The sequence below is a fragment of the Drosophila sechellia genome, chromosome 3L (genome assembly GCF_004382195.2).
Source record: "Drosophila sechellia strain sech25 chromosome 3L, ASM438219v1, whole genome shotgun sequence".
NCBI classification, from domain to species: domain Eukaryota; kingdom Metazoa; phylum Arthropoda; class Insecta; order Diptera; family Drosophilidae; genus Drosophila; species Drosophila sechellia.
Window position 1 is genome coordinate 17,129,978 of NC_045951.1, and position 23,658 is coordinate 17,153,635.

General features: G+C 42.4%; 1 protein-coding gene across 2 annotated transcripts in view; it reads right to left on the reverse strand.

Annotated features, from left to right (window-relative positions):
* Positions 1 to 23,658, reverse strand: part of LOC6606105 (ecdysone-induced protein 74EF) — a 42,302-nt gene that overhangs the window by 4,985 nt on the left and 13,659 nt on the right. Inside the window, exons 1-2 of one of the 2 annotated variants that reach the window (XM_002030878.2) lie at positions 9,587 to 11,395; positions 238 to 603 (exon numbers count right to left, since the gene is read on the reverse strand). In XM_002030878.2, coding sequence (XP_002030914.1) covers positions 238 to 603; positions 9,587 to 10,625 — 1,405 coding nt within the window. In that variant the 5' untranslated portion in view covers positions 10,626 to 11,395. Of the gene's footprint in view, positions 1 to 237; positions 604 to 9,586; positions 11,396 to 23,658 lie in introns of those variants that run through there. The other variant, XM_032717369.1, reaches the window with a different exon arrangement.

The following is a 23,658-nucleotide window of genomic DNA, read 5'->3' on the forward strand; positions in this document are numbered from 1 at the left end:
TAATTTATCTATTAAATGCCATTTAAAATTAATTTAAAGTAGCAAAGTTAGTTCAAGTATTGGTGCATTTAAGGGTTACAACTTTGTACATAGGTAAATATTACATTGTAGTTTAAAATTTTAAAAAGTTCTCAAAATGTATACTTTTTCGAATAAATTTAAACAATTTGTTGTTAATATCCTTTAAGATCAAGTTGCTTTTAGGAAGTGACATTAATTTGCCTTGTGTATAATCACCTGTTGTGGCCGTCGTGTAGTTTCTGTGGTGCGGATTGTGGATGGCACCGCCGCTAAGCAGATTGTGGAGCAGCGGGCGTTGCGGGATGGCCAGCGGCTGTTGCTGCTGGTGGGCATTGTTGCCGTTGCTGCTGCCTCCGTTGCCTGCCGCACCGTGTAGACCCTGCTGCTGTTGTTGCTGCTGCTGCAGCTGGAGCGGAGTGAGCAGCGCATTCTGTTCCGTCTTTATGTGGAGCAGAGCGGTGGCGCCGGCGAAGGTGGACCCGTTGTGCGGCTGCTGCTGCTGCTGTTGCAGGTGGTGCTGCTGCTGCAGTTGCTGCTGCGGTGCCGGACTCGTCGATTGTTTGACAATAGGAATTTCGGTGTCTGAAATGAAGGAGAAAAGGAGGAGGTGGTTGAAAATACATCTCTTAGTTAAGAGGTTGAAAATTGCCAAGATAATACATATCTTTTACAGAAAAACAGTAAACAGTAAACAGTAAAACAGTATTATTAGACATATCTAAATACACTAGTTTCATAAATTGATTAAAAAAAATTTAATTAATTATGCATTTCTTGGCAAATTAACCTAAAATTAAAAATTGACATTGCTTTAATGGCCATAATTATGCGTATATATAAAAAATATGCACAAAGGTAATAGCTAAATAATTAAGCATCCTTCAGCAACATCAGTTTAAATTTGCGATTGCTTCAATCACCAGAATAATGAATACTATCGAATCCCCAGCCGCCGTTGCTGTTCCAATTGAACGAATACTTGGCCTCATCACGGAATGCTTTGCAGGGCCCTCAGCCCCCTCAACCCCCACCGACCCCCTTTAATCCGCCCACCAACCACTTGGCTACGCCCCTGTCCTCTTCACAGCTGTCAAAAATGCCTATCCAACGAGCTAATAATACAAAAATTCGCATCATAATTTCATAGAAATGTGCAAAAAGGAAAACGAATATAACGAATACAACGAAACGAAACGAAATGAAACAATTGAAATGCCCCAATTTGGTGGGCCATGAACTCGCAACCGTTAAAAACAACGCCAGAGGAAAGGCAAAAAAAAAATTTGCTTCTCACTTTCCTTTGGCCGCTGTTGTTGCAGCTGAAAAGTAAAAGTGCATTTTCACTTATTTCATGCAGCGGCAGCACTGGCAGCAGCGGCATGAAAATAAGCAGAGGCAAAAAAATTGCATTGAATGTCAAGCGGTACGCACACACACACACACACATTCACACGAATCAAATCCGCGGCAACTGCAGTGTGCAGGAAAACGTCAAAGCCAGCGGAGCAATGAAGCTTGCAAGCACACTCACTCTCACAGATACGCGCACACACACAGCCACGCCAAGCACTCACACACACACACACAAGCTCAGACGAGTGGCAGCAGAGAGGAAGAGAAATCAGGTCAAGGCTTGTCGGCAACGGCGACGAGTTTACAATTTATGCTTTGCTGGCTGCATTATTGCATGTTGCCGCTGTGTGCGAGTGCTTTTTACAGCTTTTTAAATACACGGCGGCCCGGCCGACTTCGCACACTGGCCGATACTGCCTGTAAGGCGGTGTAAAACTAAACATTTTCCATATATTTGCAGATATATCATTTCCACCAAGAAAAGTGTGGTATCACTGTATGAGAGAAAGTGGCAAGCACTTGTACTTGCATACCTTTTGTTTTCAAAAGCAATACAATCAAAAATATATTTTTGAGTTATTTCTTTTAAAAAAACGTTAATTATTTTACTCCGCCCTATAGCCCATTTGGCCCACTGTGCGACGCAGTTGTCTCGTTTTGATTGCCGCTCCACTCGTCGTGGGTGAATGAGAAGCATGTAAAAATATATATATAAATGTATATACCCATATATTTTCTTGATATGTAAAAAATTCAAAAGCCGCAGCACAAAAATAAAAAACCAAAGTCGTGACGGAAATCGCGCGGCAACAAAACAGCTGTGCGGTTGCATTGGTTAACCGCCCACCCCTACTCCCCCCTCAACCAACGACAATTGGCCTGCTGCTGCAACAGCAGCAGTTTTTTTAGCGGAAATTATAAATATTATTTTCGCCAAGTTTTCGTTGCGAGAATTTCCCTCTATTTACTTGGTGCTTTAATCGCTGTCGAAGTGAAAATGTCGGAAATGCCCGTCACTTGCCTCGATTTTTTTCGCTTGTCTGCGTTTTTCTTTTAGTTTTTCCGTGGGGAAGTGCTCACGTGTTGTTTTTACTGCGGCCAACGCGGCGTATGCGTAATTTGTTGCAGGTGGCCGCCGACAAGTTAAGGTTCTAAATAGTAAACGACTGACATGGAAATGTCTAAATCAATTTACGCAAAATGAAGACATTCATGTTCATATAGTTTACTTTTGATTTTTTAATAATCAAGGCAAAAGTTTAATTTATAATTGTGAAATGAAATAATAATTGGGCAACTTAAAAGCTGTAAGTCGTATTTAAACCGTGCTTTTAGCACATATTCCGCGTGTCAACATATGTATTGACTCTAGAAAATTCCTGAGAATTCAAATGTAGATTATTGTATTTATTCCCGTTGAAATAGTTTATTGCGCAAACGAAACGTGTGCGATTACTTCCTGTGCGGCATACTAGGCGTATGAGTAATATACGACCGTTCAAATTAAGTATTCGCCTAGGTGAACAACGGAAGGAAGGCGAAGAATTTAGATTTCCTGGAGGAAGTTCATCGGTTCTCCCCCCGTTTATTCCGCCGAGCTTTCACTGTACCGCATCTGTGGCGCCACCATGGAAAAGAAAACAACGCCATAGAAGCCGACAATCAGACCGCCAGAGGTTCAGCGTTAATGGTGCATAAACAAACACAAACACGGCAGAAAGAAAGACAAATAGCCAGTGGTAATAGAGTCTACAAAACATTGCAATGCTGCGCCAAATGTGCGCTGACCTCTAAAAATGCGGTCTAATAAAACCAGCAGAAACTAACCAACCGACAAAACACACAGAAATACAAGAGAAAAAAAATTAAATATATTACGAGAAAACAAAGCAAAATTGGCAAACAACATAAAAAAAATAATAATAATAAAAAACAACTCACACACACAGAGACATGTCAAAGAAGTTAACGGTAAAATCATGTGCATGTGAGCTGGTGGGTTTTGCTATTTTTCTTTTGTTGAATTCGAATTTGGACTTGAACCGAACTGGCTCGTTGATATGTGCGCGGCATTTTGGGACAGTTACATCACAATTCCGGCGGATAGCGCAGCATTTGCCGCAATAGTAGGTCAATGTAGGTACGAGCCATCGCTGCCTGCTTGTTACCTCTAAATGATTAGTTCGCCTTATAGAGCCGATATGCTTTTTGTTTTTATACTCAGTTTGCCTGGCTTCGTTTTCGGCTGTGCGGTGGATAAGGCGTCATCCGTGGTGCTTGAGTTTTGTTTACAATTTTTCGTAGCATTTCCGAAAGCCGTAGAAGCTGCCCGCCTGTCTGTCCGACCCACAACAGCAATAACAATTGCACACCAGCAGCAGCAACAACAATTTGTAATTGTTTATGGCATTTTGGTTATTGGCCTATTTTTGATGTGCCCAACAACCGACATTTGTGAGCTTGTGAGTTGTGGGCGTTTTGGTAAGAAACGGAAAGTGATTTCTGTGTGGGCCCAGCTGAAGGGGGATTTACCTATTGAGCTCAGCCTTTATCACCTATCCAGTATTTTCATCTGACATTAATCAGTGGAAAGTAGGCAAATGAAACTGTATACTTCGAAGTTGTTGGCTGAAATTATTGCTTTGGTTTTGGCAGATCGAATTACGGGGGGAACGAGCTGAAGGCATGTTATGGCCAACTGAAAGTTCACTTTTTAACAATTTTCGATAAATATCTAGCTTTAACTTTTTGTTTTTTTATAACGCATTAAAGATTTCTAGATACCGGAATCAGTTTGCAAATCTTCCTAGTACATTTCATCATGTATTTTTATGTTGTTTATGTGCGCCCTTCCTTTAATAATCAATCATAAAACTAGCCTTGCCCCAATTGTTAACCCGCAAAAAACATATTCAAATTCTATTTAGCAAAAAAAAAAACCATTAAAAAATACCAGCGACGGATGCCAGGCGAATTCCCCGAATAGCTGAAGCCAAAAACGACAGCCACTAGAAATTGCTTTGTATCGATAATTTCACTTGTGCGGCGCAATAATTCGCCAAACCGGAATCAAAATGTTCCCCAACTGGGATATATTTATTTCTTTATTTATTTTCAATAATAATACAATTTATGGCAGTGCAAAAGCGAAAAAGGCAAACAGAATTATGGGTGTGGAAGAAAGAAAAATTCAAGTTAATTCGAATGCAGCAGCGACAGACGAAAGTAAAATGCACAAAGAGCCGAAAGCAAAATCAACAGGAACGGGCGACACAACAACGCAAAAGTTCTATATTTAAATATTATAATTTATGTGTTTGTTTGGCAATTGTAGTATTTGTTGTTGGTGTGAATGTCTCTTCCCCAATTTTTTATGTGTACGTACATATATATTTTTTTCGGGTTCCGTCTGCCTCGCTTTTGCACGATCCCCATTATTACCAGTCCCATATTCCCGTTCCCATTCCCCTTTTTTCTCTCCCTCCCTCTCTCTCTCTATCTTTCTCGGCGGCTCTCTGCTGCTCTCTAAATTCCTGTTCTGCCGCCTTATTTTTGCTTTTATGCCGCTGCCAACTTCGCTGCTTTCACGGCTGCCTGTGTATTGGTGGCCAGAATAAAAGCCAGTTGTTGTTCTCTCGCTTCTTCGGCGCGCGTGTGTGTGTGCGCTTTTTGGAAATTCAGTCTCAAGTTCAAGGTCTCGCGGATAACGCACACCAGCAAAGACACACTGCTCACACGGACACGGGATTCTCATTGTTTACGCACACAGGCGCAGCCAGCGAGACATATGCATATCAGGCAATTTCTCATTGTCTTGTCGTACGAAAATGTGTGTTTATTAAAGCTACATATGCAGTTAATACGAGTCCACACACAAACGCACATTATTCGTATTTATATAGACAACAGAAATTCTTCTTCAATATTTCCGCATTAAGAAATGATACGCGACTCGGTTGCGATCTGTGTGATTTTCTGTTTTTTTCTGTTTTCGCTGTGCCCGTTTGTTTTTTGCATTTTTTATGACCGCTATTTCTCTATACTCGAAAATTTCTCGTATCGCACAAAAGGAAATATAATGTAATTTTATATACTTTCCGATGATTTGTTTTTATTTCGGCTGAATCTTTCGTTTTAATTTGTCATTAAGTACTTTTACTTGTTTTATGGTGTGGTATAATATGCATATAGATTGACGCATTTGCCCCCCGACAAGATGGTTTTATATGCCTTTCCAATTTGTTGCGATTGCCTAAATGAGATTTTGTAATGCGTTTTATTTTATGCACTGGGTTATGTTTTAAAAGTTATGTTAATGATATGTCGTATTCTGAGCAGGCGATTATTCATTTTATATAAAAAAAAATATTTTGTCGCATTGGACATTCTTTAAATTTGCATAATTTAGTTTCAACGATTTTGACAAATTTTTTTATAAATTTCGTTTAATATTTGTATTTAATATTATGTCTGCTTGACTATATTATTTATTTCATTTTAAATTTTTTACGCGTTCAACAGTTGAATACTGACTCAATTCTCGTAGCTTCTGTTTGTATTAACACTTTCTATGCGTGAAAAATACAAATTTTTTGGTCACGCGCCAACTTTTATGGAGTTACAAGTGCTAATTGGCAGTGAATACTATAATTCTGCTCAGCTATTGTCAAGATAATTGATTTGTGTTTAACTAGCTAATCAAGAAGTTTAGAAATATAATTTAATAAAAGAAAGGGCGCTGTTATAATTAAATCTCAAATTGTAATTTATTCAAAATGAGTGGCATCTATATCAATAGACATTTTAATTGAAGTATAAGTTTCCTCATTGTAAAAGCCAAAAATATTAAAAGCTAAATGCTTGTGGTGTGGGCTTTCGTTGCATTTTGTAGCTGGTTTACCAAGAATCCGCGACCGCAGCCCCAAAAACGGAAGTTTCGGCTAGCGCAGCAAGTTCTAGGTAGCCGCATTACGTATACGACTCGTTGTCGCGAATTTCCCAGCAACAAGTCTTGGGCCTTGACCCGACCTATTGGACTCTCTGCTGTGGCTATCAAGTGACCATATGGCCACACCACATCAGCTGCACTGCGAACGGGAGATATTTGCTCAATTCGATTTTCTGCATTTGCTAATCCGATTTTGTAATTGAGTTACGTTGCCCGACTAGTGACATAATCCCTGCGACTAGGAATCGGGGACTCGGCGTCTCTCCTTGTCTACCGATAAGGAGATAAGTTGCGAGTGAGCAGAACCTCCATTGGCCAATTATGTGGAGAGCAAGAGCGATTACAAAATCTGAACCGGAGAAAGATACTTGTGTAAGTATCGCATAGGCCTACTTCATATATGGGGCATTGGCTTACATAATTCTAATGCGAAAAAATCGCCACCGCCGTATTTGGGTTAAAAGACAGAAAAAAGGCAGAAAAAAGAGAAAAAATGGAAAATCATTTGCTAATTTCTTGCCACGAAACGAGAAATTTATGTTTTTCCGCGCACGCTCTCTGTGTGTGTGTGTGTGCGATGGCATGTAAGTGTGTGCGTGCGCGCAGTTGTTGCCAATCTATTCCCAACCTACCTCAAAATGTTTTGCGTTAGGCCTGAAAAACAGCAACAGAGCGCTGAGTTGGGTGGCGGGCGGTGGGCGGCGTTCGGAGGGGGCGCTCTTTTTCACTATTTCCCACAGCGCACTTACACAAGCGAACGCACACACACACACAGAGACGCCGAGTGAGCAAACACAGACGCTCCAAGCTGGTTTGTCATGTAAAGAAACGCCGCGGAAAAGGGGCAGTGGCGGTGGTAAAGAGAGGAGACCGCTCTCCGCCGCATGTCGCAATTGAAAGTTGCCTCCGCTGCCTCAATGTGTGGGTGGTTCAATATTGCTGCCGTCGAAAGGTTGAAGGTAAGACCAGAAACAAAGCCCCACAAAATGAAGTCATGAGGAACGCACACAAACAGCCACAAAAAATGCAAAGAAAAAAGCAAAAAAAAAACCGCAGAAAAAGGTTAAAACCCATATAAATAAAAGATGAAAATGCTCGTCGTGTCGCAAGCGGAAAATATATATCATCTAGGAATTTGTGTGCGAAAAATAAATAATAAAACTCCGAAACGAAGTCTGTAGTGAAAAGGAAGCCGAGAGATTTACTGACTGACGGGAATGTTTCGACAGAAGTTGCAAGTTTTTGGAGCGAGGCGGTCAAGTGGTGTTCCAGTTGAAGATTTTGCGTACTACCAATCATTTTAAGCCATGCAATTTATGGGGAATCGAGCCAAATGTATTTGTATCCATATTAAAGGGTTGGGTTCAATGTGCTCTAAGAAAAACTTAACTTTCCATTATAACATCATATAATTACTTTTCAGTTCTTTATAAATATTTATAAACATATACTGCTTTAACTAGATACTCGTTCAACGAAACCTGCTAACCAAAAATATCTTTTTTTTATGGTTTCTCATCTGGCTGGAAAAAGAAGTTGCCACTTTCAATTTTACCTTAATCAAATATTATTTTAGATAATATTGGCATTGAATGTACTGCTAATAACATGTAAATTTGCCTAACCATCTTAATTTATTAGCACTCGAATTGTTTTGTATATATACTCAGAACATTTACTACTACATTTAATGTGTATATTCTCCACTTGATGTAGGATTGGGAATTCTACTTTCGTTTTTTGCCATTTGCAAGAAGAACATTAGCTTGACTTGCACATTTTTCCCCAATCCCCATTCCCACACTGCATAAATCTGTTGGCGACGGCCACTTTGGCCAGATGTGAGATGCGAGAGGAGCATTTCCGCCAGCCACTTGGCCAACAACTGCAATTGGCAGGCAGCGTTTTGTGGCGGTTTAGTGTGTATCCGAAGCCCAGGGCTCCAGTCGAGCCAAAGCCAGAGCCAAAATCAAAGCGAAAACCCAAACTAAAGTGGGGTAAACTTTGGCAAAAGTGAAGGCAGCAACAGCAGCAGCCCGGGAGTCGTTTTGCTGACGACGACGCCCCGTGTAAAAGTCAAATAGAGGAAACAAGTTGTTGGCTAGGGTTACCAGATATATGTATATATATGCGCACATATATAGGTGGGTATGTAACAAGTGCAAGACACACACACACGGATAAACGGATACAGATACTGCTAGAGATGGAGATACAGAAGACCAAGTCGGAGTCTCCAGCTCATTTAGCAGTTGCCAGTCGCGAGTTGGCGAGTTGCCGTGGCAGTTTTAGAGCAAGTGACTGGGAAACTATTCCACACCACTACATACACTGCCGTCGAAAAGCAAAAGCAGACACACAGATATGCGTTACAAAGCAGCGAATGCAGCGAACGGAGAGCCAGATACGGATACCCATACACACACACACACACAGGCCGAATCAGAAACCCAGCCAGCTGAGCGCAATAGTTTATAGACGGGCGCTCTCTTTTCGGCTCTCCGTGTGGCGTTTGCCGCCTCAAGTAATCAATAAAATTGTTGAGGTGGGTTAGGAAACTGTTACGAAGCCGTTGACGTAGACTCGCTGCTTCTACCGCCGCTGCTTCTGCCGCTTCTACCGCTTCTGAACGCAGTGCCGGCGGCGGAAATTGCGCTATTTTAAATAATGTTTATTTCGCCTATGGCTGCCCGACTCTTTTTCTGTGCATTGTTGTTCGTTATAAACATTTCTGGGTCTTGCCAAATTGACATTTCACAATTTTGGCCAGTGAAAGATGGGGGAGTTTCAGTCGAGGCTGATTCATTGCCACTTAATGGCCCGTTTGTATAAAAACAAAATTAATAGTCAACAGAAATCGATACAGAATTTAAATGGAAATACCATCTAAAGGAATTTCCTCTAATCAAGAGTTGTCTAAAAATAATTTAATATGCATTAAAGTTTTAAATAGAACCGTTACGAGGAATATATATGTTACATGTGTATATTACACAATTATACCCTTATAACATATATTCCAAATTACATACAAATCATAACATATATTCCAATTAATTAACTAAATGAATAATTAATTAATTTCAAATTTGCGTATGTTTTCAATATTTTATTACGTCAAAATGCGTAAGAAGCATATCAAAGATGATTGTTATTGTTTCAATCAGAAAGTTATCCTTTTCAAGTATTTCAAAGATTCCAACGAAAGGCTTTACAGAAGTAAAGCAATTTCAGAACAATTAAGTTTAAAAGCTTGCCACTTACAATATCGCTTCATCAAGCTCTTCTTGTAGGCCGCCGATCTCTCCGCCTTGCGTTCCGGCTTGAGTCGCATCCTCGCCCGCTCGCACTGCGCGGAGTCGTCGGATTCCGTGCCGGAGTAGGTGCGTCCCCGTCGGCGACTGACCGCCGAGGCGGCAGCTGCAGCTGAGGCGGCTGCACTGGTGGCTCCACCCAGCGACAGATCCAGTGGCGAGTCGTAGCCGTTCTGGTACTGCTCCAGCAGCTCCTCGTCCTCGGCGTCCGCCTCCACGTCCGCATCCGCGTCATCAACATCCTCTAGAGTCTCCTCGTCCTCGATGTCACTCATGGGCTGTTGGTGCTGCTGCGGCTGCAGAGTGGGCGCTGCGGTAATCACTGAGCTGCGCTGCAGCTGCTGCTTTCGCTCCCAGAGGATCTTGGACACGTCGTCCAGGGTGCTGCGCGTCTTGTCTGGCGAGGAGGGAGAGTGGTGGTGTTGCTGCTGCCTTAGGTGATTATAGAGCACTTTGAACTCGCGACAGTCGGAGGCTACGGACTCAGACTCCTCTTCATCCTCTTGAACGGGCGGCGATTTATTGGAAATCTCTTCTAGTGACTCGGGGACTTTGGTGGACGCAACTGGACTTGGACTTTGCCGCGCCATCACTGACTCGGTATCAACTATGGCACCTGGTTCCTCCCCATTAACTGGATCCTTCACCTCCTGCCTCGACTTTTCCATCTTGTCTTCGTCTTTCACAGTAGGATCCTCCAGAGTCTTGGACTGCTGCTCATCCTCCTGCAACTCAGCTCCTGCTGGCGGTGAGGCTTCTGCGGGTGCGGCGGCTGCCGGCGGTGGAGATGTGGGCGTCACGGGCGAGGCCACCGGCGTGGGCGTGGCCGAGGACAGCGAGGAGCTGGAGGAGGATGAAGACAGCGACAGCGAGGACGAGGAACTCGAACTGGAACTAGAGCTGGAGCTGGACACATTGACAAGCGATGCCGCCGCCTGGCTTGCAAAGTTGTGCGCCGAGGCGGCCACCAAATGTTGCACCATAATCATTTTGCACGACGCGGCGTATGCGTGATGTCTGCGTTAATGGGTTTGGCGATATTGCGTATACGCAACGTTCTACACTCTAGACATGATTCTTATGTCTGTTTTTTTAGGGGCTTCAAATTTTCTTATTAAAGAAATTGCACTAAGTTTTTGCACTCGGTTCGTTGCTTGTTTGTTTGTTTGCTTGTTGGTTTATTGTTACTTCTTTACGCTTGAGGTATTTGTTTGATTTCGAAAATTGATCAGGTTTTGAACTTTTTTGCACTAATTGTGGACGTTTTTATATGCTAACTTTCTGGCTTAAACTTAAACACATTTTGCTACATTAGCTATTACATTTTGTTTTCCCGCGGGTCAAACATTTGCTTGTTGCTTGCTTCTGTTTCTCTGGTATTCTGTGTGTGTTTTGGCTGTTCAGTTTTTCTCTGTTTTGGGCCGCTAATTCGTCGCTCGCCGCGGCACGTCATTTATCTCTTACGGTATCAGCAAAACTAAAATCTAAAGTCAGCACAAAAACCGCTGCGAGTGTTTGTTAGGCGCAAACACCGAACAACAAACGTCGGCTTCGACGTCAGCGCCAGCAGCGACGCCGACTGCGATGCTGCGGCTGCAAAAGCGCGCGCGCGCCCCACTCACCGATGCCCCAATACCAGTGCACCAGTTCCCCGCTCACGCACACACACTTACACGAACGCACGCACCGCGGGAGAAACACACACTTGCACAGGTGCAAAAGAGCCAAATCGGCGGACTGAATGGGGCTCGCTCGCTCGACTCGCTTACGCCGACTGAACGACTGAATCGACGGCACGACGTTGCTGCCGCTGCCGCTGGTGTTGCGAAAAACGTTGCGAGAGAGCGCAAAAATGGCAAACAAACGTAATCGCGGGGCAAAGTCAGGGGGAGACCGAGAGAGAGATAGAGAGAGCACGCGAATGTTTGGAGCTCTCTTTGCTGCGTCTTCCTCTTCACCCCCACCACCTCGCTGTTGCATCGGTGTGTGTGCATGTTTGGGGGATTTGTGTGCCACATGCGCATTTGCATGCAATTCTCGAGGGGATTTTGGCGGGTTTTGCGGGGTGGGGATGGAGGAGGGAAGAGGGACATCCACAGTAGCAAGTCCCTCAAGAATGTTGTCAAGTTAGGATTACTTTTAGCTGCACAGCGAAAAATGCATTCCCGCTTGTGAGACTTAATCTTTAATTTGAACCATTTTAAGTTTTTAGTATATGACTAAAAGAAGTTATTGTCATTAACAGATTTTGCAGCCATTGAAATCTTAAAAATCTTAAAGAAAAACAAAAGTTTTACAATGCAATACAAAGAAACTATCCGAAGTCTCTGGAAACTCCTTCAAGTCAACGCACTAAAAAGGGGTTATCAGCAACCCAAGATTACCTTTCTAGATCCATCCGTAACACTATATAGTGATATAGGCATTATTTCGAAAAATTCCCAATATAAAGTTATTGAATAATTAAGATTAAAAAATAAAAAGTTTATAAACAAACAATGATATCTAAATATTTGCATTGCAGAAATATGTTCATTTGTGAATGGAAAAAACCTCTTTATTAATGTATTAAAATCTATTTTAAGAAATATGATCATCTTAATTTCAATTAACGGAATTACAGCATTTTTCCCGATGCCTCAACAAAGGCAGATTATTTCCCCTTAAAGATCATTACACATCATCGGGAGCGATTAAAACTAAAAGTAACACAACAATCACCACAGCCAGCGACCCAGACCCAGTGCTCTCCACTCTCAGGGCTCCTCTGTACCCCCCACCCCCTCTTTCTACATCGCGTCCTCTCTTCTTCTCCGTGATTCTCTGGAGAAGGCTATCGGTGGCTCGCCAAATGGGTCAGGCCCCGTCAAAAGGGCTAAGCGATCATCTGGTCTGTGTTTTTGCACAGCGAAGAGGAACTGAGACGGGGGATGAGCGAAAGGGAGAGAAGGACAAGGGGGAGCAGATTGGGTGGCTGCAGAGGATGAGGAAGGGGAAGGGGTGCAGGAGAGCGGACGTCGCTGCTGCAATCGACACGATTATGACTCAATGCAAGTGTATGTAAGCGATTTTCTCTATCTTTGTGAGAGTGCCAGCAGCACTCTCTCTTACTCACTCGCTCTCACTCTTTTCTTGCTGTCTGTCAGTGGAGCAAATTTTCACTTTCCGTTTGCTTAGTGTTGTTGGGGGCCTTTCCATTTACTTTGCCGATTGCAATTCAAGTGTGCGAGCGGGAAGGAAGCCCCGCTTGCCGCTTTTCTCTCTCTCTCTCTCTTCTTTCCCCCGTTGGCATATAATGTATGTTGCAAATAAAGGAAGCAGAGCAAGTAGACGGCGAAGAAGAAGTCGGAGGAGCGGCAGAAGGAAGAGTTTTGTTTTTAGAAACAGCGAGGGCGTAGACGCAAGGGGGGTGGGTCGGCGGATTTTAGTGGGCATGTGGCAGGGGACGGAAAAGGAGGCAGCAGGCAGAAGAAGAAGCTAAATGAGGCGACGTCGACACAGACATACTTTTGCAATAGCTCTTTGTCTGTGTGCGCCCGTCTAAGTGCAAGAGTGTGTGTGTGAAATGAGTCCAATGTACCCACAACTAGGGATGCACTCACAGAAAACAGGTATGAGATTAGAATTTTAATATGACCTCGTGATATATTGATATTTTATTCATTTCGTTTTATTTCCTTGCAATAGTCATTGTGAAAGTTCTTTTAAATCTATCACACATCGAATATTTGGTATTTGCAAGTACAACCAAAAAACAATTTGACCAAGGAGATTTCGTGAAAAATATACCCAATTATTTTGATAGAAATTTTAATTGTTTTAAATATTTTCTTAAAAATTTTGTCTTCTCCGTATTATATTCTCTCCGTGTAAGATTTAGCAACAAAGGTTTGGGACTAGTAGAATGGATATGGGGGAAATGTTTGGGGCTTGACTGCCGCCGACGGCTCCTTTTGCCAGAAGAAACAGCAAAGCGAGGGGACTGAGACAGACAGACAGCCAGTCGTAAAAGAATTTGTTGAAGAGGAAGCGCATTAGGTGGCTCTGCTCCGCCTGCTGGAAGCTTCCACCTCTGCTGCTCCGTGGCCACAGCTCCTTGACTCCTTCGGCATTGGAATAGGCGGGCTTGGTTTGGGTGCTGACTGTGTAGTCGATTCATGTTTCAGCAGAAGTCATTGAACAGCTAACGACAAATGCTGCACACTGGTTGATTCGAATGGAAACTAATCAACGCGTTGGAGATAAGAAATAGCTTGCTTTAAAGATAAGTATCGGTATTCGCTCTAATCTTCTAAGGCTGTTAAGACAGTTAAGTATGCTAGAGTAATAAGCCAGAGATAAATTTATCGTGTGAAGTAATTAACGTTGCGTGATAAAGGATTGATGGCATTGAATGAATTAAATTTTAAGCCACAACCATATAAAATACAATGTTGAAACACATTAGAATTACTTATACCGAAGATTAATGCTTCGCACAACAGTTAATTTTAAAATAAATTTAAGTAAATTATTAACTAGGATCATAAGTTATCAGTCTTAGTGTTATATCTAAATTTGAACGACGGAAGAAAATGATCCTAGCGCCACTGTGCTAAGCTGGACGACAACACAAGCGCCACCTACCGCCAGACAGGCGGACAATGGGCAAGGAGGATGTCGGAAATGTATAAGCAGGGCAACAGTTTGGGGTTTCGGTTCGGGTATAGCTTTCAGCACAGCCCCACCAACACACACACCAACAGACCGGACAAAACCAACTGTATATTGTATATGGTATATGAGCGCAGCGTCATCCAGAAATTTCGGCAACAGAGCAGAGAAAAGCAGCGCAGCAGCGTCGGCGAGACGGGGTATTCGGTGTTCGCTGTAAACAGCAGTGAATGACCTCATATCATCTAATACACGCGCCGTGCACTCAAACCCACCGAATTCTGTCGCACTGGCTGAGTGACAAACCGAACCGAACGACCCAGCGACTAACTGACAAACCGACTTGACTGACTAACCTGCAGACTGGAGCTAAAAGCTGGAACAGAAACAGAATCACAATCGCAATCGCCGCGCCTCCCCCCCATCCCGCTCCCCATCGCCAGATTACGATGGCAACGTCGGGGCGACAAAACCTGCTGCTCCTCCTCGATTTCGCACCAAAGAAGTCTAAGTACACAAGGCGAAATGTCATCCAACAGTTGCAATCAATTGGAAGTTGATCTTGAGTAATTAAGCAGCTATCTCTGACATATCCATATGTACTTGCAAAGTTTAAAGGAACTACTAAATTTGAGTATATAAATGATTCAAAATGATTTGCTAAGTTACATTTCATGTGGTTCCGTCTAAGATCACAGTCACGTTGAATAAATTATTTATTAAGGAGTTCATAAATCTTTTAAATTGCTTTCTAATTCTGTATTTATGTTTTGATTTTTGCCTCAGTGGAGAAATAGAAGCAGAGCAGACTTTGTAATTGTTACGGCTTCGCTTGGGGGAAGTGGGGGCATCTCTTTGTTCATAGCTCGTAATCTTGCCGAAAAATTGTCCGTGTAGTTTCTTTGTCTCTTCAGGAAAAATGGGATGTGATTGCGAGGCAGGGGATCCTTGTGGGTTAAACGAGCGACGTTTATAATGTCGTCGAATTGATGATTGCGACTTTGATGCTTGACGAGATTAGGAAGATGCTGCAGTCCGATGGATACCCGATATCAACTGCAAACTCGTGACCTGTTGTCGAATGGAACTTTAACGCTCGATTTGATGGGAAACTTACATTGTCCAAGAGCGTTTTGTGATGAATTGGAGAGGAATCTATAGATGGGCTAAATTAACTGATGAGTCATGCATTCTCTATTGAGTCTTAACTGCAAGTGCACTATAAAATCGAAACGAATTGCATATTCGGTTGCCGTTCAAAGCTTTCTACAAATCTTCAGGAAGTTTCCACTGCCCTCAAGAGAAAGAGTGAAAACATTGAACACATATTTAAATGGCATTCACCTTTGGTGCAGAAAATTAAAGCAACAACCAGAAACATCTCAATTCAGCGGTTTTTCATTATCACTCCACCGTGGCCTTCAGCCAGTTTCAATTGTTTCCCCATTTTCAGCCATCAGCCATCAAATTGGCGAAAATAAAACCACAATAGGTGCAGCATGCTCTTGACCATCAGCAGAAGCAAAAAGAATTATGCACCGAGACCGCAGAAGGCGAAAAGCAGCCGCAAGTGTACATATACCGCTGCATCTTTAATGGCGGCAGCCACGGGGCGTATGAGTAATTCGCTTGTTTAATTTGCATGTAAAGCGGCCATTACAAGTGTCAACTGTTTCGGGCCCCCAGCAGCAGTAGACCAAAGCCTTGACCGCGACTTAGGCGTGCGAGTTCTTAACTTGTTATTGAAATGACGTACATGGAAAGAAACATGGCAAAAATATCAGAGTGCAGTGCAGACTTCTCATCATGATTAAGAATTATGATGATGACAAGTTTTTTGGCGCTGATGCTGGCAAGTTTCGGCCAGCCAATGTCAATGATAAGAAAACCACTGTTTTTCGCTGGCTGTCTGTCACTGCCAATAACGAGGCAAGAGATTGTTGTTCGTCGGGGGCCATCTAAAATCCCAACCCATCCCATGCCATCCTAGGCAATGACATCTACATCCAAGATGGAGTCAACTTTTATGCGTTTTAATTAAACGAAATCGAAAGCGCCAGACAGACAGACAGACAGGCCAGACCGACCAGACGGACTGGACGTAGCCGACCGAAAGGAAATTGCTGATTGTGCTGCATGCAACGAACGTTATTCCGCTGTTCGCCGTGGCAGTAACTGTTTTACTGCTCATTTGACCAGCAAAACCCAGCTACACTTGCACTTGACAACGAAAATGGCACAACAACATGAAAAACTCCAAGTGGTAGCTGGAAAAACTCGTCGTTGTCGTCAGCCGCAAAACAATGGCATTCATCCTACATTTTGGCCCGAAAACAAGTTGCTCATACGCCCCATTGGCATTGTTTTGCTTTTCCTTTCTGTAAGCCACCCCCTCAAGTCCCGCCATTTCGGCTTCAGCTGCTGCACTTGCACTTTCTTTTTGCATTATGGTCTGGGGAAAAACTTTCGATTTTCTCGCTTATAAAAATAGTAAAAAAAACATGAAAATATTTCGCTTCGCAAGAAAAAGAAAATGAAAGCGAAAATGCGAAATGGAAACGCGCAGAAAAAAGCAGGCCAATCGATGGGGCAAGGAGGGAAGATGAAGCTGCAGCTAAAGCTGAAGACCTGAAATGTGTTAGTTGGCGACTTCCAATTGCAGTCTGTCTTGGCCTGGGACCTGCCGTCAATTGCGCTAAATGGCAGCGGCAACAGTAACAACAGCAACACCAACACCAGCAACATGCAACATCTATGCTCAGCGCAGTTGGCCATTTGATTTGATGTGGCAAGCATAATGGGCTCCAGCTGAGTGCCACATGCAGGTCCATGTAGACAGGCCCTTGGGGCAGCGTCATGAAAACTAATGGAACAGCTGAAGCTCGGACGTAATGGGGATACGGATGGAAGTATCTGCGTATCTGCAGATCGGGTTCTATAGGAAGCAGCTCGAGGGAAACTTTAGAAAAGCATTGCTAGTAAAGATAAATAGCTGCCAGTTTTTGTTACATGGTCTTAAACTTAATTGGAGTAATCAAAAACCAGACAGTTTCTTTGATGTAGAAAATGAATAAAGTTCAATAAAATCGAAATTTAAGATATAAAATTGAAAGAATGCATAACTAAAAAAAAAATCAGTTAATTCAAGTCAAAACTAGTAGTTAGTTGTGAAAATCTACGCATATTTTAAAAAATTGTGTATAAAAAGGATTTTCCAGTAACTGACTATTAAACAAATGTGGCTTATCTCTAATCAAGTTCCCCCGTGTCCTCCAACTCGATTAGCCGATCGAATCATAATCACCGTCAACTGCAGCGAACTTGGCCCACTGAATGTTGCCGTTGAGCCCGTCAATTAGCGGCAGCAAGAAACAGCGGTAAAAAAAACAACCGCAGATGTGAGAGAAAGGAAAACCCATGATTTGGCTTGGCCACCAGGTTGGATGACCAAGCCGCCACTGCAGTGGCCAGCGATCGCGAATCTCGAGCTGCATTTGTATGCAGCGCCACTCGAGCATTCGACCGTTTGGCCATTCATAATGAAAGTGAATTTCGTACGGGTTTCCTCGGTGGCTCTCCTCCGTGTGAAGCCAAGCATCGATCTGCTGGCCAATTTCTAATGCTGTACGTTGCACGGCATGGCTCGGTGTCTTTTGGCCAAGAGCAAGGCAAAACCAGTTGGCAGTGGTGGCCGGGTAAAATTGTTTTAGTAGGACGCTTTTGGCATCGTCATCGCTCGGATCCGATGGATACGATGGATCGTCTTGGATCGGATCGGGTAACACTGACTGACTAACTGAGTAACAGACTTCTTGGTCATGCAACGAGCGTGTGCAGAAAATCAAAGGAAAAGCGAAAAGAAAACGCAGCGGCCACATGTGGAATGGCCAACAGTTTCACATTCGCCGATTTTCTTTTCTTTTCGTTTATTTTATTTTGTTTACATTATATTTGATTTGATTTTTTTTGGCACAATCATTTGGCTGCAATGTCCACGTCCGTGGCGGAAAGTATTTATTTTAATTAACAAATCGCGTTGGAGTGCCGAGAGTTGGTTGCTCGATTTTCAATTGATTTCCGAAAGCTATCAATTTGAATTTTTACTTTCGCCCATCTAACAGTTGATGTGAAATGTCAACTCAGTGCAACGGCTGAACAGAAATTTAAAGTCATTTAAAAGGGTCACATTGCTTTCCAAAAGTATTCTTCGAATGCATTCTCGATTCTCCCCGTTGTATATCCGCAACCTTGTCTATAAGTCTAACAATTGACCCCGTATCACCTCGGCCCACTACAATTATATCCTTCCCAGTGCGAACCCCCCGTAGATGGTTGGCTTCTAATGAATATTGAAATTCAATGGAAACACTTTTCTCGAAGTCTCCCGTCTCCGTCGCTCCGGATTCGTTGTCTCGCTCAGTGTCAGTCGCCAAACAGACAAAAGTTGATTAAACTGCACAATAACAAACGGCAACAACAACTACAACGGCCGCTTTCAAGTTCAACCTATTGTGAGTCCGCCAGATACAAACGTAAATTCAAAAGATTTCGACTGGAAAATTCCCAAAAAAAAAATCAAAAAAAAAAAAAAATAGAAACACAAAATAAAGCAAGAAAAACAAAATAATTCATACTAATAATCGAAAGCAGGCAACCAAGCGGGATTTGCAGCAAAAAGTTACATTTGCACAGCCGAACAAGTGCAACATAAGTGCCAAGCGAAATTCTCACACATTATTAAGCGTTGATTACCATCGAAAAGTGCAAAATACGACGAGCTTATTTATAAAAACTATTAACTAAAAGTGCAAACTCAAAGCCTCTTCTGCTTTGTATCTTACAGATACATAGATGTTGTTTTTGCGTTTGCCTTTGCCATTGCATTTGCCTGTGTTTTCGTGCGTTTTCATTTTCATTTGGCTTTTCGGTTTTTGATGTTTGTTTACTTGTTTTATTGAAAACGATTTTCAATGCCATTATAATGCACTTTGTCTGCGTGTGTGTGAGTGTCCGTGTGTTGTAAACGCAAGCAAAGCAAACGTCCGTCTAACTGTACGGCCGTCAACCGCAGCCATTGGGGCAGCGGCGTTAGAGGTAAGGCGGTACGGGGCTTTTGCTGGCAACCGTGATGGAGAAGTGGGGAGGGGGAGGGGTTGGGGCGTACATGACGACGTCGACGGAAGCAGCGCAGCGAATGGCAACGGCGACGACAGCGTCGACTGCAACTGCTCATCCGCCAGACGATTTGCTAGTGACTACTACTAGAATTTGCACGAGGGTCGCAGGGAAATGAAAATGTATCTTATCAGTTGTATTTACTACGGAATATTACGTTCCAGAGATTTGTAAGTTTCAATTCAATTTATTATATGATATTCGGTTATCTCCTTCTATGTAAATTCAATGTTAGATAATTTCCTAACAATACAAGGACATTTTATAATATATTCCTTCGTTCATTTGTGGTTTTGTGAAACACATTACTTCTTTTTAAATACTATTCCAAATTCAAACTATTTTTCAATTTCTTTTCTTATGTCTTACTAGCTTAAAGTTAGATACCTTCATTTATAAGGTTAAATTTTACCACACCTATATATTACTATGTGTTATGTACAAATAAGTTAACAACAAGTAAATGTTGGATTAGGTTATGGCTAAGTAAATTACTTAAAAAGTCATTGAGGTAGGTCAGATCTAGAAAAATGCACAAAATAGTGCAACTGCAATCAAGAATTGAGGTAGGTTGCATTCAAAACATGTGATATATTGTGCATGAAAATGTTGTAGTTGCCAAAAGGTCAACGTATCATTATCCATTTTCCGAATAAAGTTTTTTAATGAGTCTAAAAGTTATTATTATATGCTTAGTGCTATTTTCCAGCTCTTACTTTTTAGCATGCAGCTAATTAAAACCCTTTCAATCGGCGTAGGATGTTTCTGGATGTGCCACCATCCACTTTGCTTGCCCCACCCAGCAGCCACCGCTAATCGGGTCTTATTAATATGTTGCCAAAGGAAAGTTTTCACCGACATGGATGGCCGGCAAATTGATCGTGCAATAATTACTGCATAGCAGCCAGTTCAGTTGCAAGTTGCAACTTGCTGTTGCAGCAAGCTGATGTCGATGTGGATGCTGCAGATGCTGGTTATGAAGTTGTTGCTGCAAATGGAAAGCAACGAGAGGGAAAGTGTTGCCGCTGCCATTTTCATTTTCCATGGCATGCCGCTAATAATACCAATCATAATGGCGCATAATAGACACACTGACATTGAAACGCGGCGCACTGGGTGTGTGGGAGTGAAGGGGGTGGTGGCAGCGGAGTGAGGCGGCAGACAGAGTCTGCTGCCAACACGGTAGCCCCAGTGAGATCGATTGGCATCGTCGATCATAGCCAGCAGCAAATAGCAAATAGCAAACAGAAAATAACAAACAGCAAGCAGCGCAGCGGCAGCGTCAAATTTTGCAATTGCAATAGCAACTGCAACGCCGACGACTGCAACGACATTCAACCGATAGAAGTCAAAGTTCTGAGAGAAGGCGACAGATAACACGTCACTTGACTCGAATGGGGACATGGACAACATGCGTGCCTCCCCCCAGCCCGTTCGCCCCCTTCCGTTCCGTTCGCCAGCAGAGCAGCAACAACAACAACTGCAGCAATTGCAACTAAAACAGCAACTACAACAGCAACTACTACGACTGCGAAAACGACGAGTCCGGCACTCGCCGCTGCCACTCGAGAATCGCAATGAATTGTCGTTAGCTTCGCCATTACCCCACGGGCAGTTCACTGGGTTCTCCTGGCCCCCATGGACCCCCCAGTTCCCCCCTGACCACCCCGCCATTACCCCCAATCAGGGCCGTTCCCATAGATCTCAGGCACACTTGAAAAAATATCAGAGCAATTAGTCTCATATTTAGAGTGCATAACTGTTGGAGATTTTAACTAGTTTGGAAGAATTAATTAAGAAAATTTTGCTAATTTCTAAATTCAATATTATAAATTGCTGTTGAAAGATGACTGTTGTATTTTAAAGTATATTTCGTCTATTTCAAATATTTTCAAAACGCTCTTTTTTCCTTTTTTACATTTTCAGATTAGTTCAATGATTTTTGTTTCATTTAATACTGCCATTTTTTGAACAGTAGTTTTTGAAAGTAATATTAAATGCATTAAATATTAGCTTTTATGTTGTTAAAAATATAATATATGTTTGCTGTTGAATGTTGCTGCACTTAAAGTTCATCTAATTATACAAGTAATAGTTGACCTTTTTTCTGCCAGTGCACTTTTTGTTTGTAATTTCGCATTTGATTTGAGATAGAATGTTGCGCGTATCGAACGCTGCCACCGCAAAATGTTGCAACGGGCTGCAGCAGCTGAATCGCGGCGATCGATCGCATGGCAAAAGGGGCGGTGCAGCTGGGGGCGGGGGCGTGGCGCGGTTAGCTGCGTTTATGGCCGTTTGTCTGACGGTAGCAAAAAAAAAACATTTTTTTAATTTAAATTGTTTGTTGTTGCTGTTCTGGGTTGTGTTTCGATCGTTGTTTTTTTTTTTCTTTCGGTTTGCTTTTCTATCAGCTTTGTTTTATTTCGAATTCCCATTGCGCAGTTAGTCGTGTTGTTCGCAGTTTCTTGACGTGTATTCAGTAGCCAATGTCTCTGCCAGTCGGCAATTGGTAAGGATATGGGGTGCCACAAGCACTTTGATTGATCAGGAATTATGGTTCAATAGGCTATCTTTCAAAATTCAAGGATCATTCGTAAACCAAGTAAAAGTAAGGTTGGGAAACTTCCGGTAATTCAGCTGCACTGCGATAAAGTGTCATAAAATAATATCATTTTAATCACTGAACTTTAGATATTGGAACCTTTTCTGAGTTAATCAGTTTTCTATTTGGAGCACCTATAAAGTAGCTTATAGGACCGAAAATTGGGAGTCTAGCAGATTAATGCATCATATTTTAGCGGCAAATTGGTAAAATTTCTTGATAATGAAGAACGATCTTGAATAGAGTTGTAAATGGAACAATTCCCAACGGAAATCCTTGCAAAATATACTTAAAGATACAAAAACCAAAAGCATGCATTAATGTTTAATCATGATCAAGCATTTTCTGCACATATGCATACAGCCAGCTGTTAAAGATAGCTAAATACTATTGCTTAAAATTTGAAATTAATTCATTACCAAAAGAATTAGAAGACATTTCCTTTCTGTTAGTGATCCCTGTACCAAAAAAAAGCACCCTGTACAGTGCGAACTAACGCACAATTACCCACAGACACAAAATGCATGCCAAGAGTCGGACGAGCTGCAGTGCTCCTATATGGACAGCGATATATATAAACACATTGAATGCATTTTATTTGCTTAGGCATATTTTTAATTTGCGAGGAAGGAGAACAAATAATGAGTGCCGCACAAAATGGCACACGGAGCGAAAGAGACGGAAGAGTATCTGGTTGGCGAGCGAGTAGCGAACTGCAAACTGCGAACTGCAAACTGCAAACTGCAAAATGCGAACTGCAAGCGAAACGAACGCGAATGCACGAGTGCGGGCAAAATAATAATAGCAACAAAATTTTCCTTTTCTAGGTCTAGGCCAGATGCACAATTACATTCTAAAATATGCACACAGCTGAGTGTCTATACGTATATCTCTCTCTCTCGTTATATATATATATATATATATATATATATATGAATCGGTGGGGAGCGAGCCATGTTGCTGACGCTTGGAGCTCCGGCTGCTTTCAGCAGCAACAACAGGTAACCGAAATGACAGCACTTGGGATTTAGGGCCCCCACTTGACTTCCCCATTATATCGCCTTACTGCATATGGGCATTTAGGTGAGGGGAATGCAATACAATGCGATATCCGCGATTATTCACCGACTTGCACTGGTCTCGTTCGCAGTTCCTGCAACCTATAAATATTAATATATGGGGGCACACGTATTTGTGGCCGGATTATAGATGCACACAATGTAGTCAGACATCCGCCTAATATTTTCTGCAATCGAAGTGGCTGCTGGCATTGCAGTTGCACTGCATTTTGTTCTTGCACATTGCTTACGCATAAAATGCTCGCTTTCGCTTTTCACAGACTACGAGTGTGCATACATACAAATGTATCTGTTTATTCGTTTTGAAGGACAAGCCCCGTGTGTCGAAGTGTCTGGGTGTCGATCTGCATACCGAGCTGCAACAAGCGCTGAAAAACAATCTATTTACGCATAGACAATGTTGTCGCCAAACGAGAACGCAATGGATGAAAATTTCCTATAGTTGGCACCTTTCAATGTGCTAAACACACTCTTTGTTGCGGAAAGACTTAACTGCATATAGTGTTGCACGTA